At 38.0% G+C, this 20409-nt stretch overlaps 1 protein-coding gene across 5 annotated transcripts; it reads left to right on the top strand.

Moving 5' to 3' along the window:
* The first annotated feature begins 828 nt into the window (after positions 1-828).
* On the top strand, positions 829-20205 carry LOC116318711 (coiled-coil domain-containing protein 178). 5 transcript variants are annotated; one of them, XM_031737816.2, is made up of 21 exons: positions 829-980; positions 1302-1426; positions 4493-4629; positions 4739-4797; positions 4883-4962; positions 5089-5292; positions 5411-5631; positions 6539-6681; positions 7284-7437; positions 7534-7629; positions 8100-8236; positions 8344-8527; positions 8617-8679; positions 8815-8943; positions 9028-9141; positions 9518-9663; positions 9844-10003; positions 12403-12552; positions 16874-17008; positions 18071-18329; positions 19326-19394. In XM_031737816.2, the coding sequence occupies exons 2-20, from the start codon at positions 1369-1371 to the stop codon at positions 18281-18283; spliced, it is 2583 nt and encodes an 860-aa protein (XP_031593676.2). In that variant the 5' UTR covers positions 829-980; positions 1302-1368; the 3' UTR covers positions 18284-18329; positions 19326-19394. The 5 variants fall into 5 exon arrangements, 3 of the variants coding, with proteins under 3 accessions (XP_031593676.2, XP_031593677.2, XP_039458729.1); XR_004199338.2 differs by lacking the exon at positions 18071-18329 and having other exon boundaries at positions 12403-12508; positions 19326-20205; XR_004199339.2 differs by lacking the exon at positions 19326-19394 and having other exon boundaries at positions 12403-12508; positions 18071-18153.
* Positions 20206-20409: the final 204 nt, after the last annotated feature.

Here is a 20409-nt window from a genome sequence, read left to right as displayed (position 1 = left end):
AATCATAACGAAAACATCATTAAACAAAAAAACAAACAAAACAAAAATATTAACAAAAGGAAAACCCGGGACCAAACCTAAATAAAGACACTACCCTGCCATTACCACACACACACACACACACACACACACACAAAATTAAAAAAAAAAAAAAAACGATAAAAAAACAACAATAAAATATTACACTGTTTAAGATTAAATTTTTGTACATAAGTGTAGAGTTTTAGAAAGTCCTAAAATGTTTATTCATCGTTAAAATAACCAAACACATTGTAAGAGAGAGATGATATGGCAACAGCATAGCAGCAGTGATGCTAATTCAGTGCGTTTCAGTTTTACTTTTATATATAGTACAATATTACATACAGACATTCACATGGCTTCACAGGCATAACAAACGTTATCAGATTTGATATCATCTTCTTTCTTTTAGATTTGCCTGTTAGTTTATAAATTCAGTGGTTTATGTTTTAATGGTCACATATTTTATATGAAACTTCAAAATAAATCTCCAAAGTGCGTTCCAAGATGGCTGCTGAGTGGTGTTTAAAACTAACGCTTTCTGTGGGATTCTTGGACAATAGGTTACTGAAGTAGAATTGCTGTACCTATAATCGCCTAAAAATATAAAAAATAAAAGTTGAATTTGACATTAATCCCACCTTTGTGATAAATAATGTGTTTTTAAAAAATAAAAAAGTAGCTAATTTCACATGACTGTAGGAGACCTCCCCGTGCAGCAAAACAGCTGCTGCTCTTGAACGTAACTCGCCCTTCCCGAGCGTACAGGGCCCCCTTGTTGCTAAGCAACCTTCGAAGAAGATTGACAGCAACTTCAGTTGATTCATTCGAAGAAAACTTTAAAGAAGGGGCAACTTGTATTTGTTGCTGGTCAGCTGTGAGGTATTTAATTCAGAAGAGCAGTATCACAGTTTAAGACAGTTCTCTGATGGCTGCCAGCCAGAAGCGTATTAATACAAGTAAGTTGATAGCCATTCATTTTTCCGCTTTCACTTTGTGCCATGACAACGACCTCCCCCAGCTCATTAATTTGTCATTAGCTCAGTTAATTAAACGTTAACTTAACGTTAGCTAAAAGAGCGGCATCCGGAGATGAGTGAAGGTATCAACTTGCAGTTAGCGCAACTTTGACCCAAAGTTCAACGACAGGAATTAAATCTATTATAACCCGAGTGACAGAAATATTTAGCTACCAATTATATTTTTCTGTTTTTTGGAGCTAAAGATCCAGGTTGAGCTTAGACAATGAAGGTTAACTGATGTCTCTCCCGCTTTTACAGTGCGCTGAAAAGTTGCTCTATATTCAGCGATGTGTTCTTTTTAATACATTTTGGGGAAGTTGCAGCAATGCCGGACGTTGAACCCCTCAGATTCCCATCCAGGGAAGGACGACCAAGTCAGCAAGGTGAGAAGAGAAGCGATGCACCTGCAAATAAATCCACTTTAACTCTACACACTTTACAACAAGCAGTCTAAATTAATAACCTTAGGGATGTTTTTTTTTAGGCTAACACCCTGTTTAAATGTAGAGGCTTGTTATGTGTTAGGCTTCCAGGCAGTGCTTAAGCATCTGCACCACACAGAGCTATTAAAATGCTGAGTAAATGTAATGATATTTAATGATGTTGAAGAAATGTCACTATCTAACATCATTGGCAAAAATGGCACTGCAAGTGAGGTTCACATGGGCCTCCTCTGTGGCTATAATACACCCTGCCAGTATGATTTAGAGCTAATTCAGCCCACCACTGACATATTGCCTTAGCACCTTCCTACCCAACTTCAGAGTGTATTATTCATCTCAGCTGTTCAGCAGCAGATGGTCTTCCTTTTAGTTTTTCCCTTTTTTCCCCCAGTCTCTTTACTTAGTCTGAGCTACTTCACTCAGAAGCTGTTCTGGAAGCATCATGATAAGATAACTGGTCTCAGTCACGTGGAAAAGGTTGCAGATGTCACTGTCTCGGTCTTTTTGTTGTTGAGACGAGTTTGCAAACTCCTCAAGGGCACACACTTTCTCCTGTGAAGCATAGGTAAGGTTGGTCAGTGTCCGTGTTACCTTACTTAATAGATGTCTGGATTTTCTTGCTGTTTTTGGCTTTTAATAACAAAAATGTATTTTATGCTTGAGTAAATTAAACCCCAATTAAAAATATATTTCCTCTGGTGGATGGCTAATACTGTCAGGGTCCTGGCTTTGTTGAGCTTTGGATTCTTGTTTAGTATTTATTGAGATTTTGGTTCCTGTTTTGATTAGACCCTTGTTTTTGTAATGTGTTTATTCGCTCTCTGTTCTATTGTTTTCCCCCTCACTCCTCATGGTTATTATTATTATTATTGTTATTATCATTATTTTTGATTACTATTGAAGGTTTGCCTTTTCACTGGGTCTTACATCATGCTTTTTATGTCTTCTCTACACCATTCAACTGACTGGAGCCAATTTTGTCTTTATACTTAGGAAAAACCCTGGGGGCAGTTGTTGTTGCATATGGGCTTCACCTGTTTATCACATCTAAAGGACTGAAACCACAATTCAGCTATGATTTTCAGTCTACATTGGTGCTTGTGTGCCCCAAAGGTTAACAAGAAAAGGTCTGCTATAGCTCACCTGTTTGACTGGGTGACCCACATGCTGAAAGCCTGCAGGGGCCTGGGTTTAAGTCTGCCCTGCACCACTCCCCCTTGCTCTCAACCCAACTTTCCTGTCTGATCTTTACTAACATTAAAAAAATTAAAGGCTAAGAAGAAAAGATCTAACAGGTTCTCTCAGATCAAGGAGAGCTCAGAAACAGTCTTGGTCTGCTCAGACTTGATCTAAGTGATACAAACTAATGAATGAGACCAACCAGTGGAGATTTTAACTCCTTCCCCAAAAGTGGGACACTGTAAGTTTTTGTCCATGGCATCACTGTACTCTCCTTTTTTCCCTCTTCTCTTTCCACTCTTTACTCACTGGCTGGTCACAGCATCTTCCTGAGAATGGTTATCCTTGAAGTCTCATCCTGTTAAAAGTGAGTTCTTACTGGCGCTATATAAATAAAGTTGGACTGAATAACATGTGCTCATTGTTGCATAATTACAGAGTCAAAGAGCCTTGGGCAGTAAATCAGTTGTTGTGGTCATGAAAAATGTTTTGTACTGAGAAAATGCTTTAGGTTTTAAAAGCAAAGAGAGCGTGCTTTCAAAAAATGCCATGAATACTTTTCACTTCAAAGTGCAGTAAATAGGATGACTGCCTTTAATACAACACACAGGTTGCACACAGTTGGCCTTTACTGAGATCAAGATTATTTAATACAAATACTCACAGACTCTGAAAGAATAGTGGATTCCATAGGCTTAAAAAAGAAAAGAAACGTTCACTTTTATTTAAGCAGATTTCTTTGAAATGTTTTTCAGCTTAAAAATAAGTAAATAATTGTGAACTAAACTGCCACAATCTGGAATTGGAAGTGAATTTGGACTTCTGTGGAGATGTAAAGCAAAAGTAAAGGGAAAAGGCTGTGCAGAAAACCAAGGCAGCAGACATCACAGTCACTGTTTTATTTCAGTTATATTGTTTTAAAAATGGGATGAGCCGGTGCCACAGTTCTTTGAGTTTAGGGCATCTTGTTGTCTTTTGTCTCTTCATATAATCCTAGACTAACTTGATAATGTTAAAGTTTGGCTTCTTACTGACTCTTTGGTCTTCTAATTCCTTCTGCTGATACACTGAACTCAGCTAGGAGAAAATAAGATATAAATAAGAATATAAACATATACAACTCAATCTTAGCTGCGCTTATGCACAGTATAACAAAATGAATGAATGTGTAACTTTTTCTGTGACCGCTAATTAATCCCTAATTAAAACTAAGTCCTAGCGTCACAGAAACATTTCAATATAACTTTTGGCCTTCAAGCTACCTGAGAGATCACTGTGCTGTTGTAACAGACACCAGGATACATTTTTACATATAGTATAGTCAAGTGAATTTACTGTATATTTGCAATGAATTTGTAGTAATGCTGTATGTTCAGAGGCAGCATCACTTTAGTCTTTATTCATCTGAACTAGCTTATCAAAAGTCTGTCTTTAATATTTGTGCAGGTTTGTAAACCGCACCGCTTTGTGACAGCCAGATGGCGTCCTTTCACCACCAAGATTTGCACCCTTTGGTTTGTGTTGAGACACTGAAAGGACTTCTCTGTTCTCTCACTGATGCTCCCAGTATTTTGCTGTCTGTAAAACTAGAATCAAAGTGCAAGTAAAGAAGCACACAACAGCTTTCACAGCCAAATACATTTTATTAATTGCTTTTCCAAAATTAATTAATTCATTTGAGCGAGTGTTTGCTTCAAATAAACAGACTCTATTCATAAAGAAAAAGAGATAAACTGTGTTATAGCTATGTAATATTTAATTTATAGTGTATGGATTGTATGTGTGGTTGGTTTTTTACTGACCGTATGCTGTTTTATCTGTCTCAAGATCAAGTGGATCTTCAAGCTGTTTGCTCTGGTAGACGTCGCACCTGTGCTTTGCTCAACAGTCCTTCACCATGGGTTAACAGTATTATCTACCATATCCAAGAGATGAAGATGACAGTGGAAAACAGATGTCAGCAGGTAAAATAATGGCATCAAGTGGTCCGACAGGTGGGAGATTATAACACAAATATCCTGATAGGTGTTAAAAGAAACTGAAAGATGCATTTTCCCTTTCATTGTGTGTCAGTCTGGAAGATATCAATCACAGGCTGATCAGAATAACCATAAATACAGCAAAACTTTAAGGTAAAGTATTTCATTATTTTGATTTCCTGCTTTATTTTGTTTTGTTCATTATGAAATATGACATGAGGTCAACTTGTTTTGTCAGATTTCAATCCAGAGACTCAGATTCTGACTCCGTGATGTCTACAGATTTGTATGTTGAAGGCTTTGCAATTTGTGCAAGAGGTGAACGTGTTTTGTTTGCAGATAACATAAAATCATACTGTAGATGAGATAGCTTTGGAAAACTGACTTTACATATTTATTGTTGTATTGTTTATGGAGTTGAAATATAAGTTTTCTATCCCATAGAAAGTTGTCCATTATCTCCACTACTGAAGAAAATAAATGATGTCCTCAGCGAGGTTGTGTATCTGATTGAGCGGCTGGAGGCTGATCGGCAGCATGCAGAGGAAGCCCTGCTTAAAGAGAAAAAAAGGAAGAGGTTTTTGGAGAGCAAAGTGGACAGTATTTCACTGTGGAGGCAAAAAGAGCATGCTTATGTTGTGCAGAAAGGTCAGTGACCATGAGGTGTCACATCCTCATAGAACTGCTTGCTGCTTCTTGTGATTTTTTTTCTTCTTAAACTCACTGAGTAAGCTTTTTAATTAATTTTTGACTATTACACTTTTAGAACACGAGGCTTGCATTAGAGATATCACTGAATTAAAGTGGCAGCTGAAAGTGGAAAGAGAGAAACTTGACCAAGCCCGAGAGAAACTGTCACACACCGAGGGGTTGAATCAGCGCCTACACAAGGACATCAGTTTTGCCAAAAAACAAGTTCCAATTGTGAATGACAAAATCGACCTCCAGAAAGACCTCGTAAACCAGATCAACGCTAAACAAGTGGAGGTAGGCTGTAATAGGATTTATTTGTACTTTCAAACAAACATCTGCACTTTTTCAATATGCATTATTGGTGGAAGATTAAGATTCGTGTAGTTATTTTCCCAAGAATTCTACAAATGTGTTGTTAACACAGCACAAATATGTGAAAGCACAAAATCCAGGCAAGATTAATGTTCTTTTATGTTACACTTCAGAATGAAAAATAACAACTCAATTGCATTTTGGGTGATTTTATTGATCATGTTTAGTCACTGGAACTTGGGTTTGCAACTGTAGTTTACAGGTGTGGAAGGGTAAAGTTTTTTTTGATTCATTTTGACTACTACAGTATAAGAGCGCTTGTCATATTCTGGGTGTTCATGTAAAATCTAAAAAGTTGCACCATGATTTTTTTTTTCTAGCTTTTGTAGCTCACTTTCAGTCGCCTGTGAGTTCTTCTGTATTTCTATTTGTGATTCACAAATAGGGAAACGCTCTGGGTTGCATGCTTGTTGATGTATTTATCCACTTTCTATATAAAATGAATTTTTAATTTGTTAGTGATATTCATGATCCTCAAAGAGTGAATCGTGTTCATTTACATTTTCCACTTGCCACTTTCTATAGTTTATGACCGAATTAAACAGTGCGACCAAATTCAACCTAATCTGTGCTTAAAGCCTAGTGCTTATGTGCAGATGTGTTTTTACTTTGTGCAGAAATGAAATGATTGGATGACAAAAAGTTTCAATATGTAAAAGCTCTTCTAAGTGTGCAGTCAGTCTTTTAGCAGTGGATCCTGTAGGTAAAAGACTCTCAGTATGATTTCATAACAGTTTCATGTTTTCTTTTATTGTATATAAATGTGTGAAATTCATCATGAAAAATATTTCTGAAAAATACTAATCCCATGACTCACCCTCTTCTTTAGGCTAATGACGCTTGCTCAAAAATACAGCGTGATCTCCTGTTAGCCCAGAATAGGTTTAAAAACATGGAGCTGGCTGCTAAAAAAGAGAAGATATCAGCAGACCAAGAGCTACTGGCACTGAAGAATACTCTGGCAAAAAAACTGTGAGTATCCACTGAAACACACTAGAAACACATTAGAATAGATCTTCAATTAAAAGTCTTCATTTCAAAGTCACCAAAGTATGTTTGTTATGGGCGTCTGTCTGAGAAGTTGAGAATATGTGGGATACCCCAGGGTTCCGTTTGGTCCTAAATGTTTTCTCCCAGGGCTATTTGCTGATGATACCAAACTTTCCAGCTAAATATTTAAATGACTATAAATAATATATAAATATTTAAAAAATACCTTCGGTTTGAGGCTAAAATATCTTTACACTGAGTTTAAACTCTTCAGGTACGACATACATATTATTCATGCATTCATTTTTAGCCATGTTTAAAACATTTTTTCATATCCAGATATATTCTTTTCATTTGCCTTAATGTCATACAGCTAAACATATTTTGAACCTTGTGGTTATTCTAGGTTCATCTTTGTCTTGTACATATATAAATTCTTTTCATGGGAAAATAATATTGATTCAGATGTCCTGATACACTAAAATAATTTTATAATACTTATGCAAATATATAGAATAACATATAACAGATTTTTTTGAATGAGGGCATATTTCTAGACAAAATTGTGTCTTATTTTTTTCCAGGGAAAGTTTAAATCAGTTGAAGATGATGGATGATGGTCTACATGATGAAATAAAGGATGCTGAAAAGACCATTGCTCTTGCAGAAGAGAAGTGTGCACTTATAACTCAGCGTATCCCTGAGATGATGGAGCTAGAGAAAACTGAAACCGACACAGTAAGTCACACAGTCCATATTTATACTAATTATTAGCACTTAGGAGTAATGATATTAATGTTTTTCCCCCTGTTGTTTGTTGAACCTTTTTTATAGATTGCACAGTTAAATGTTCAAATTGAGGGTGAAATACATAAGAATAAGAAGTTACAAGAAAAACTAATTTCCCTGCAAGAAGATATTGCGAAAACTGTAAGTAGAACCACAAAAATGTTACAAAGTCACAAATACTCTGCACATCTCCTCATCATTTAAGAGGCCCTATTGCTACCTATGTTTGTCACAATGGTAAGACTGTATGCAGTGTTAGCCACAGAATTATCTGCGTTGTCCCCAAACCCTAGCATAAAAATGAATCTAAAAACTGAAATCAGTGCAAGTGGAAGAAAATGGACAGTGCAATGAGCAATGAGTGTTACAGAGTGATACGTCTTATATATTCCCAGTAGAAAAGCAGGAAAAGCAGTTTCCTTTAACACATTCAGACAAACTCTTCCAGAATCTTTGTCACTTTGTACTCTGCCATTAAAAATGAGTAGTGTGCTCCTTTTTTTCTCTGAAATTGAAACAAATATCATGAACATTTCACTTAAACACATGAGTATAAAATAAGTTTGTGTTAACACTCGTCCATGAAGTTCGTCTTTCCATGTTATCCACAGAAACTGAATGGGGAAGCAGAAGTCTCCCGCATAGAAAAACAGCTCGAATCAAAACGCAAAACTTTTGCAGCTCTCCATAAAGAAAACATGCAGTATGAACAGAGTGTGGAAAACTACAAGACAAACATTTTGGAGAGGTACCATGGAAAAGCCAGAACATGCATCACCTTTTCATAAATCTCATTACTGTGTACAGTGGTCCTCGTGTGTGTATGACGTTACTTCACTGGGTGATTTTTGTTAGCGAGAAAGCAGTGAAGCAGATGTGTGAGGAGAGGAAACAGATGCTCCAGAAAATCAGTGACAATGACGAGAAGTGGGAAAGGGCCGAGGAAGAAGTGACCCAAGTTGTATCCCGGCACAGTGTCATTCAGGCTGAGCTCGAAGTACAAGAGCAGCTAACCTTCACGGAGAAAGAGAGGGCCAGGGTCAGTGGCAACATATGTATAATGCTCATGGGTTACAGTGTAAAATGTGAGAGCCCATCCTCTTTGTATGCTCTTTCTGTGCTGTACAGACAGCGATTGAAAACCTGAGGAAAGACCTGACAGGACAGAGGACTACCCTGGAACAACTTAAGGTATATTTATGAGGTGTTTCAGAAGTAAACTTTAGTCACTTTGATCGACTTTGTGTATTCCCATTTCCTGGTGTTGTTTACACCTGTTGAGGTCAGTGTGATGACATTCTGGCTTTCATGTTTCTATTCCATCAGACTCAGTGTGCAGATCTCAATGAACAACTTAAACAACAGCAAAGGAAATCAATGTTGACGAATCAGCAACTTCAGAAAGAATTTGAAGATGCATCCTCAGTGACAAAAGCCCTGGAGACAAAAATGGAGGTAGCAGAACAGCTTTATAATAGTTGAGGAACATTTCAAAAGTTTAAGACACTTACATTTCTAACTATTCTTTTTTTAAAATAGGAAATTAAAAAAATGATAGACACTTTGGAAAGGATTTCATGTGAACACAGGAAGACATTAATCAACCTTAAGAATGAGAAGGACCTCCAGTGCGATCATCTGAAAGCTGCTCAGGTAAGAAGGACAAGGGTGCATGAAGCAGGTTGCTAAGTCAGGTTTACGCTGTAAAGCTCATTGAGGCCAAAGCTAGTCATGGCTATTTATCAAAATAATCTCTTTCTTTGAACAAAATAGGGTTTAGACGTCTTGATGCATTCTCAATCATCCAGGAAAGTAAATCTCCAAAAGTTGAATCTGTTCATCTGGACGTAGCGTTTTGTGGGAGAAACGTTTAAGGTTTGGGGAAACCTGCAGTCAGCTGAGACTGAAGAAGTCACTTGGATGAGTGACGAAACGTTTCTCCCACAAAACGCTACGTCCAGATGAACAGATTCAACTTTTGGAGATAGGGTTTAGACTTTTGTAAATTCATGCACCTCTTTGTTTACAGGATTTACACAGCGCTGCTATACAGAAATACGACGACACTGTGGGAAGGATCAGTGACCTTATGAATAAAAGTGAGGAATACCGGGATGCTTCAGATAAAATGGAAAAAATAGCTGCAAACATCCCAGAAGTCATAGCAGAACTTCAGTAAGTTGTGCTAGGTGTAATAGCTTAGAGTGAGGAAAGGAAGAAAAAAGGCTAATATAAAACCTCTTTAGTACTTTGACTTGAATGTTCGAAAATTGTGCAACCTTTAAAAAAAACAAATCATAATTATTGCAATTATTTAGCTTTATGTGATTTGATGTGTTTGATTTCTCCTTCCAGGAGTGTTTTTGATGTGCTGGAGTTCAGAAACAAATCAGCTGCTCTCATTATGAGCACCTTGCAGTCTGACATTAATAACTGCCAACAACGAACACAGCGATCCATGCAGACACACACCGCTCATGTTACAGCAAGAAAAAAGCAAATGGAAGACACCAAGGTAAAAAAAAAAAGAAAAATGTTTTTCTCAATAACTCTCTGTTAATACATGACTTTTGTGTCAAATACTGTGAAATCAGAGACAAGCTGTAGAAAACATCTCATTGCTTATTTGTTTATGGATTAGTGTCAGCACATTGCTTGTCACAATACTTCCCTTAAGATACAGAGAAAAGAGCTGTGTGCAATTAAAATTACAAGCCACGGTCAATCTCGTTTAAGTGCTTTTTCCGCAAATGACAACTCACTGTTGTTATAGTCTTTTGTCTGGACGAATTTGATGATGCATGTCGTGGTGAGATGCGGTGTTCTTTTTTGTTACCTGTTGGCCAACATTTTCAAGAGCAGTTTGAATGTAAGCCCGCAGTTCACTACATCAAATAAGCATATAATCTGGCCCTTGCTATATTTATGTCTGAAAATAGCCCCTTGTAAAAATGTGACTCTGCTGTGCACAAAATGGCAAGCATTTGAACACTCCTTTGTAAGAGAAACCCCTATTTATTGTAAGGTTTTCATCTGCAGGATTATCAGCCCCAGCCAGAGCCTCTTTGCTGATGGGGGTTTCACATGGCTTATCTAATGTGAAATCGCCATGTGGTATATAGTTTCATTAAACGGTGATCAAGAATGCATTAGTTCAAAACAAGAAAAGGCAATGGAGCTTAAGCCGCCATGCATCCAAGTGCAGCAACTTTAAAGAAGTTGTTGGCGTGAGACAATTTAAGAATTAGAAGTCTTCCTCATAGACACAACTCCCATTAGCCAGATAAAAGTTAGTCATGCAAAAAAGGGTTTAGTCTTTTTCACTTGACAAAATAAGATGATATAACAACAATACTTCTCACTAAATAAAAAGATCAGAGACAAGACTGAGGTTCTAAGGAAATTGGTCACTAATCATTGGGACCAATATGAAACACGCATAATGTGTACAGTGGCAAAACATCACGGGGAGCGTGTGCATTCAGAAATCACAGTGCATGAAGCAGAATGATAGAAACCTTTATAAATGAGATTTTTTTTTTTTTAATATGTGACCCCATCCCCCCTGTTCTTTAGAAACCGATGCAGGTTAGTATAACTAAAAGCTGCTGGAAGCATATGTGGTCGTTTTTGAGTATGTGGTTGTTGCACACACAGGGTACATCAACCTGAAATAGGTTAACTGGTTAGAAATCTGTGGTGATCTCTATTCAAAGCACACTGCACACACATGGAAGGCACCTATTTTTTTGATTTGATCAGGGCTTGTCGTCTGTCGAGGACAAAGTAAACAATGCAAACTGCCGACGCTATCAGTTTCTTATGGGCAATGAAGTGTAATTTGTTCCATTTACACTTCACAACAGCATCAGATGGGCTTTGTCAGTGCTGCATGGAGTAATTAAACCTGAAATCAATAGCAGGCATTTGTCATGTTTACAGCCCCTCTTTCTGCTGGGTTAAACTCATCACTTTAGTGCTGTTCTGTTTTACTGCAGAGACACACTTCATTATGTCTGCAGGTAGAGTTGAGATATTCACACCCTTATCCAGTACTCAGGAAACATTGTTCAAATGAAAAAGGGACATGCAGAGAGACGCATCCTCACTGTGATTTATTTGCTTGATTTCCCAGAAAAGCGTACGGCGCTGTATGGCCACTGTTTATGTCGCCTTATTTAACAACACAATTACAAACTGCGTATCGTACTATAAACACACACACACGAAGCAGGTCAGTGGTGCAGCTTCTAAATGGTCAGTAGGGGCTTACTGTACAGCACTCAAAGTGCTGTATATTGCGTATCTTGTTTCACTATATCTATATATAATCTTTTTTTCTGTAGAGCTGGTAGAGTCTCTTAAACAAGAATCAGTGTAATTATTCAGTATCTATTTTGTATATGTAATGATGCTGCCAGTTCTCCAACAAGCAATCTGATGAATTAGCCCTACCTATATATATATATATGTTCTTTGGATTTTTGTAAATTACTGTCAACAGCTGGGGGTGAAACACCATATTGGTGTCGGTATTGATACCACCCTTATGAGTCAGTATAAGTATCGCCCACTGCTAAAGTTTTATTGGTTAGTTTCACTATAATCTGTGGTTAAGTTGTTACATCCAAATAATTCCTGACTCCCACTGGAGTAAGGTATGCAGACTTAATTTACTTTGAAAAGAAAACAAACAAACAAAGAAACTAGTATTGGGCAAGTATCCAGTACTGACACACTCCATCTGAATCAGTGTTTTAGATGGCAAAATGTTGACGATGTAGTGCAGGTATGTCACAGTAGTTATAATACAGGTCTGCAGTATACTGTATGTTAATTTTGGGGGGAACTATTTCATAGCTACAGTAAACACTTACTATTTGATCCTGAACTTTTTTGCTCATGCTCTTTCAGGAAGCACTTAAAATTGCGCTAAAGAAGAACAAACACCTGGCAAGCCAGTATGAAGACCTTAGGAAGATTCTCATGGAGGCCAAACAGGAGTCTGTGTCTGCACTGAGTGAGAAAAACAGCGCACATAAATCTTTTCATTACTACACACAGGTACATTTTATATAACCTAGAGTTGAATTTGCTATCTGTTCCCCTCCTTCTGTTATTGTTGTTTCATGACCTAAGACCTTTTTATTTGGTGGTATCCTACTTTGCACCAGACACCACTTCTTTGCATATAGGCAGTAATTTTAAGAAGGTTTTAGTTTGGCAACCAGTAAGGAGGTTACTGCAGCAGTCTAATAATGAGATAACTCGAGTGGAGGAGGATGATGGATGTGACATAATGTAATGATAGCTATGTAGTTTTTCCACCAAGGGGAGTAAAGCAAGAGGTTGATGGTACATGTAAATACTATAACTTCAACATTTCCCTGATTATAGTTTTGTAAGGTGGCCAGAGGTGAAAAATCTTATCATCGTCGTGTTACAGATTTGCCCTGCTCACCGCAGTAATTGGTGAGGGATCAGCAGCAAACACGGGTCAGGATCAGACAGTGCTAAAATAGCACTAGAGGTCTGACTAGTTGAGGGAGACAACTCAGCAGCATTTTACTGTTTAATCTTTATAGATTTTGACACTATTTAACTAGAATAGAATTACACATGACAAGCATAACACCAGGAAGAAGCCACACTGTTCCTGCAATGAAAAATACATATTATTTGTTCCAAAAATGACTAATACCTTTACTTGAGCAATTCCTCATCTAACTGCATGAATGTTATCAAGTGAAAAATGCATGCAAAAATAAAATCCTGTGGACAGGATTTTCCACGCTCATGATCAAAGCCTGATTTTCTTTTACTCCGGATTCAGCTTTCACCATTTTTGTTTGTTTCAACTCCACACTTGTACAACAGCAGCCTCACGGCTAGTGTTTTATGGCTAAATTTAGTTGTTTTTCTTATTTTGGTATAACAAGCTCATAATCAGCGATGTTTCTGAAATGTAGATGTCAGCCTATCACATTTAATCATTTAATCTGATTTATACAGACACATTCAAATGCATTTCCTTCCTGTTTTAAATTTCCAATTATCCTTATAATGCTTGCATATTGTGTCCCAGTTAGTACATATGTTACACAATGTGAGTGCTCTTAATTGATTTGTTTATAACTGGAGGCAACAAGGTAAATGCATTTAACATTGTCAGGATCATTTGAGAGATCAGTACATTAGTGCAAGTGTGTGAGATGCCAGTCATTTGAGTTTTGCAGAGTCCATAATCTCTTTTATTAAATTTAACTGAGGGGCACAGTGAAACTCATCTCTAAGGTATCACTGAAATATAGTTAGGTATGGAAACTGTGGGCAGTGACACAGTTTTCACCATCTTCAAACCCTAACCCTAAGCATAAATACTACTTTAACTGTCATGGAGGTATTTTATATACCAAGCTTCTGCTTTCAGTACTTTTAAAGTAATTAAATAGATGTGCAATATTCTTTTGTTATTTCTTCACAAATTAAGCAGGTAAAGGTTTTGGGTAGCCTGTGAAGCAACAATATGCAGTCAAAGGTCTCTTTGTCTCTGAGTACAAGTAAAACAGCCCACTCTTAGGCTGCAAAATAAATTGATCACAGTGATACTGAGAACACTGAGATTGGCCAGATAAACCGGTTTGGTAAATTCTGAGGAAAAGAAAATACCGTTGAGGAAAGAATGAACGAAGAAAAACAACAGAAGAACATTCATCAGGAGGTAGTTATATAGTTATCCAAGTCTACCATAAAGAGAAGGGCAAGGGCAAATACAGACTGTTCACCACAAGGTGAAAGCTATTAATCAGCCTCAAGAATACAAAGGCCATATTATACTTAGCCAAAATAAATAAATAAAAGCCAGAGCAGTTCTGCAGCAACATTCACTGGACAGATGAAACCAAGATTAACCTGTACCAGAATATTGTAATGGAAGGCTTGGGATAGTTTGTGATCCAGTCATAAAATATCACTGGAGGCAGTGTGACATATGTGCATGCATGATTTCCAGTAGCACTGGGTCACCAGTGTTTACTGATGACGTCACTGAAAGTAAAAGGATGTGGATTCATTCTAAAGTGGATAGAGCTAAATCCCCCTCAGATTTAGCCAAGTACTGCAGAGCTGGCTTTACAGTGCTTCACAGTAGAGACAGACAGTGATCCAAAGTATACTAAGAAAGCAGCCCGGCATCTTCTGAAGGTAACTCACCTAACCTCTACTTTGTGGAGCTGCATGTGACTCCCTGAAAACAAAGTAAAAAGTTGAAGCCTGGCAAAAAAAAAAAAAGAAAAGAAAAAAGTCAGAGTTCAGGCAGTTAATTCCTACCAAAGGAGATAAATGTTATAAAAATTATTGAAACCAAAATGTATTTATGTTGATTTGTTAAATTACATTAAGCCCTTAAAATATGGGACTATATAAAAAAAAGGACATTTCTCAGCTTTTAGGTAGAACTTGAATTAAAGCTTAGAGTCTGTGCTTTATTGTGTCATTTTTAGTCTACTGATGTGGTGTATTTGGGCAAAATAGTGAAAATTGTGCCACTATCCAAACATTTTGGGATCTAGCAATATAATGCTGACAGCAGGCATCATTTGATGTAGTTCAAGTGGCAAACCTAAAACAATCTTCACTTGGTGTTCAGGACAGCTGCTACATAGCAGAAAATGTCTTAATATACTGAGATATGCGGACAAATATAAACGATTACCACTAATATGAAGTTATTCCCCACGACATTGTCCATCCAAAGCCATACATGTAAAAACAGCTAAAACAAAGAAAGTTGCAAAATATGCAAAATATTGTAATTTTGACTTTCCCCCCTCCACAGTAACATGGTAAAATGCAGGTTTATAACCATTATTAAGCTCATAAACTGTTTTTTACTATATTTCACTGGACAGAGCACTTAGTGTTAATCTTATTTCTGTATATAGAATGAAATGGTAACAACTACCTGCCTTTAATAGTAGTCAACAGTAGAATATAAGTTACTATTCCATTTTATTCTACTTTATATATATATATATGTATAAATGTATATATATATTCTTAATAATTTATAGTTGTTTAATACTACAGGGCCATTACCTAGATGAGCACTTTTAAGAGATATACATGACCTTTGTTTGTAATGAATTATGGATTGAATTTGTTTTCCTTAACTAAATGATCATCATTCTTTTAGTTTAATGTTGATTCTTTCTTTTTTATTATTGAATTAATAATATAACAATAATAAAAGAGTCTGTATTCATCAAATTTATTACCATTGCCAGTCAAGACAGGTTAAAGCCTAAATTGGAGAAATTATTAGGCATATAAATGTGTAACTTTCTGAGCTAAATAATCATATTGCTTTAACACCAGTAAGATGCACAAATATTCTAGACTTTAACAGTTACAGTCAGTCTCACAACACAAAATAAAGCACATATGTGGTATGAAAAGTGAATTATATTTATTAACTGACTAATGAAGACTCATTTAATTAATCTAATATTAGTTGGTAGTTTTTCTTTTAAAGACAGAAATTTCGTCATGTCAAATGTATTTACATTAGAATGCTCATGAAAAAGTGTGAAGACATTCAAGTATTCCTGATTTGCATTTGTATATTAAAACATACATGATTAATTAACATCTGATAGCATGTGCCAGCATCTCTTATCAATATCCTTTTGAATCTACTGTACATGTAAGCACAGCGTTGTTTATGTAGAGGCTTTCAGCTCCTGGGTTTTAACAGGGTACACCATAAAGAGCATTCTTGTTATTGTCTTTTCTTCAGGAGCTGATGACTGAGCTAATTCGCTTTAGTTTTCAATGCACTGGGGAACACATTGCCAAGCAATGATAAGCTTTGTAGGAAGAGTAGAGAGATGGAGGGGGAAGAAAAGCAATGGCATCTATCAGAATTTAAACCTCTTTGCTTGAAACTGTGTTCAAATAATAAAGCAAGCAGCATGTCTTTCCAAGAGACTAGGAATAATTTCTGGTTTCAGTGGGGGGTTCATGACTCTGTGTGTATGTGTAAAATATGTCTTGAGGGGATTGGTATAAAGTTAAACTGGGTGAAGTAGAAATATTTTACTCATCAGCTTTGCAGTCACAGAGTTTGCCTCGGCTAGAACAAAACTGCTGAAGCATTTAGAGAAAATTAACCCCCCATCCTGGCAGCCAGATGTGACTGGATTCTGATGAGTGCACACGAGTGGGCAGAGAAACCAAGAGACTGTGAAATTCCTGTCAGGCCCGTGTACTGCAGAATGGGCTATTGACTGCTTTCTCTATTCCCCTCCATCATTCTTCTTGAACACTGCCATTAATTTCCTCTCCTGCCTTACCAATTCCTTTTCTCTGCCTTCTCTCCCCCTAGCTCTCTTTGTTGCAGAAGAGGATGCACAAAGCTTTGGTGAAATACTTCAAACAACGCAGCCTCTACAGCCAGGCTGAACTGGACCGGTGCCAGGCTCTTTCTCAAGAGACCGACTGGAAAATAAAAACAGCCCAGGTATTTGTACATATACATGTAAAACAGGCTGGAAAACTGCACCGACTGTCACCATTCATTTAAATGGCAAATCCTTTTATTCAACTTTCATCCCGGTCTAGGTATTCTACCGGATGGCAGCATATTCTTTTGCATACTACAGTAACTCCATGTTATGCTTGGCATTGTTTGAGCCTCATCCGGCTAGTCAGTTGCCTTGTGTCTTCTTTGCCAAGCAAGAGCAGCCAGGCAAACATCCACCAAGGCTTTGTGCGTCACTGCTATGGTGGAGTTTAAGACACCACTCTTACAATGCAGTCTGTACATTTACTTATCAGATCACAGACTGATGTGATGGATGATGTGCGTGTGCTACGGTGCCTTCTGGGTGACCCTGTGTCTAAGGCTAGCTCTGCCTCTCTTTTTTGTCTGTATACATGTGTTGTCACATTGCATTAAGATTCGAGCCCGTTTTTGGTTTTTCTTTCTTTTTCTTTTTTTACACTTTGCATCTAATTCAGAGTTCATTACAACACATGGAAGATGTCCATGCCTTACAGCTTTTTTTGTGAATAGTATAACCTTCTGTCTGTCTCGCAGAAGAGTTGGAGCATATTCTGCAAGGTTGAAAAGTAAGGATCTTCAATTAGAGGATAATCGGTGTCTAATCTGTGCTGTGATGTGCGATGAGGTCAAAGCGGACAGAGGGACAGTGATGAATCTTTATGAAATGTCCTGTCCAGTATTACTGCAGAGCCAGGTGGCATGCAACCATAGTATGAACTACTTCCACTTTTTCACTTCCTTTTTACCTAGGCGATAGGATATCCTAAATCCCTCGACAGCCACGTTTGGCAGTTGCAAGCTGTTGTTTTTGTGTAAAATTCTTATTTTGTTTTTGTTGCTTAATTTGATCCAACAACAAATTTAGCAGACACGCTGGAGGCAAAATACGCTCTGATTTTGATTGGAGGCTTTCCAGGAGGGTACCTAGTAAAGTGCTATCAGGTGGTTTCCTTCTCAGTTTCTCCTCCTCTGACTGCTTGACATATTTTTTTTTCTTTTCGATGGGTTCTGGTCCAGACATTACAGGAAGCAGCCATGTCTCAGCGGCCCAGCCTCAAAAGGCCCCAGCAGATCACAGCTCAAGGCAGGGAGGAGTGGGGCACAGGGGGAGGAGCTATCAGAGAGCTGCAGAGTGTGAAGGACAAAAGAGCTGGTGTATTCAAGCGCACCACACCGTCACCCGTCACAGCTCAGCACAGGGTCCATCAGAGCAGGCAGCACTCACTTTAAACAGGCTCCTGATGAAGAGTCCAGCTCAGGCTCTATCCTCCAAAAAGTACACATGGAACAAAACAACAAAAAAAAAGCCCTTTTGAGCTCAACTTTAAATGCTTTATGAGATTACGGGCAGGCATAATCACTTCACCTATCCAAATATTAAAGCCTTCACAATTCCTATAACACAATTAGTATTTCTGACAAGGTCAAAGTTTATCAATATCAACTGGCAGTTTAATCGAAATAAAGGAATCAATAAAACTGACACTGGTTGTAACTGCAGTGAAACCAGGCTGAATCCTGGATGAGGCCTGTGCTAATCCATCATGTCCACTTAACCCCACGAGCAGAACATAAGAGAGGTCAGGTTAATGCTTTCACAGTTATAGTGCTGGAATAAGAAGCCAAATGGCAGTTTGTTCAAAAGTAGCTTGAGGGAAGGGAGGCCAAGGAACCCTAGGGTGGGTGGGTAGGAGTGGGTGGGGGAGGGGGGTGTTGTAGGAGTAGGGAGGGTGGGGTGGCGGGCTGTCATCCTGTTACACTCCTGCCAGAACTGGCAGTTCAGCTTTGTGTTCTGCGAGTTTACACTGGGGATGGCATAATTGACAATGGCTAACAGCGGAGAGCAGTGCAGAGCCTTGTTGAATGGCCAGTAATGATTGGAGCAGACGCCCACTGCCCCAGTCCCAGGGGACAGTAATCCAAGATCCTGTTTCTGATATAATTGTTAGTCAGAGAATTTCTGCATGGCTAGGCTGGTTCAGATTCCCAAGCTGGTTGACAGTGCCAGGCAGTTTAATAGAAAAACTGGATGCTGAGGTTTTTAAAACAGAAGAGCACTGAACCTGGACGCGGTTCACCAGGAGCCTCTTGTTCTCCTTCCTGACGAAAAATAAGAACAAGACGGTAACTTTACTCTCGTAGCTGCAGACACGTCAACTGTGTGCGCAGGAGACACATGAAACAAAGATGCTTTATTGGTGCCTTTCTGCAAAAGCAGCATTTTCCTAATTAGCCTGTTTTCATTTATTCTGTTTGTGCCTGATTTCAACAGGAGGGGATGTCAGAGGAAAGTGAACTTATCTCAGCCTTCCTACAATCCTTGACAGATGACTCTACTACCACTGATGATGCTACGGGGTGAACAAACAAGCCAATCCAGATGCCGCTGGATCCATTGAGTAGATGCCTTCAGTTCAAATAGCAGTGTAATTGGACATTCACCTGTACCAGACAACTTACTTACCCTAGCACGCTTCACTATTCCCCCCTCTTTACTTGCAGCAAATCCATAACAATGAAACAGGTGACTTTCATGCTGCTGTCAGGACTGATCTAATTTTAGCTGGGTGAATGATTGCAATTGGCTTTGCCTCATCAGATAATTAATCTATGTCACCATTAATTGGAAAAGAGAATAATTACAGGCAGTGTTGACAGAAATTCTACGCTTCTCCAGATTCCAAGATCTAATTACAACTAGTGAAACCCCATGACCTTAACTAGCACTTAGTACACCTTGGCCACCTTGACCATGCCCATGCGAAGCCCGTCGTCTCTCCTAAGAACCTGTTTTTTTGTTATTGCAGCCCACACTCTTCTGCTCTCTTCACTCACTGAAAGCTGTCTCCCTCAATCACTTTTCAATATTCAATCTTAATTTTGTGGAAGTTTAGCATTTTCAATGAGCTGGAGATGAATGATTAATGAATAAATTTAAATGCTTCATTTTGTCCATGGATCATTAGTTAAGTCCTTTGTGGGAAGGACCTGAGAAAGGAGTGAAAATTATTGAGACATTAGCCTGGAGCAATCCAGGGGTAAATAGTGTGCACAAAAGGATGTTGTGTGTGCACTATCCACTGGCTTTCTAAAGAACCCTGGGGAAACACTGTTTTCAATTTGGAATCTTAACTGAATCACATTTAGTACTTGTAGAAAATTGATTTTTCTTTCATCATGTTTAAACAATGTCATACTAGTGGTAAACAACACAAAGTCTGCTCTGTATAAAAGCTAAAGTGCAAAAAGTGCGAAATCTGTAGATATTTATAATTTCCACGAGAATGAAAAGAGGTGAAAAAAACCAAACTGTTTATATATTAATCTAAATTGTACAAATTATGTTTATGCTCATT

This window comes from Oreochromis aureus, linkage group 18 (genome assembly GCF_013358895.1).
Source record: "Oreochromis aureus strain Israel breed Guangdong linkage group 18, ZZ_aureus, whole genome shotgun sequence".
NCBI classification, from domain to species: domain Eukaryota; kingdom Metazoa; phylum Chordata; class Actinopteri; order Cichliformes; family Cichlidae; genus Oreochromis; species Oreochromis aureus.
Note: the sequence above shows the minus strand (reverse complement) of the source record. Positions and strands in the feature narration are given on the sequence as shown.

Excerpts from the sequence above, each read along its gene's own strand:
- LOC116318711 (XM_031737816.2), top strand. The coding sequence starts at position 1,369 with ATGCCGGACGTTGAACCCCTCAGATTCCCATCCAGGGAAGGACGACCA. Across the intron at positions 6,682-7,283 it reads AATACTCTGGCAAAAAAACT|GGAAAGTTTAAATCAGTTGA; the intron begins GTGAGTATCCAC and ends ATTTTTTTCCAG. Across the intron at positions 12,553-16,873 it reads CTTTTCATTACTACACACAG|CTCTCTTTGTTGCAGAAGAG; the intron begins GTACATTTTATA and ends CTCTCCCCCTAG.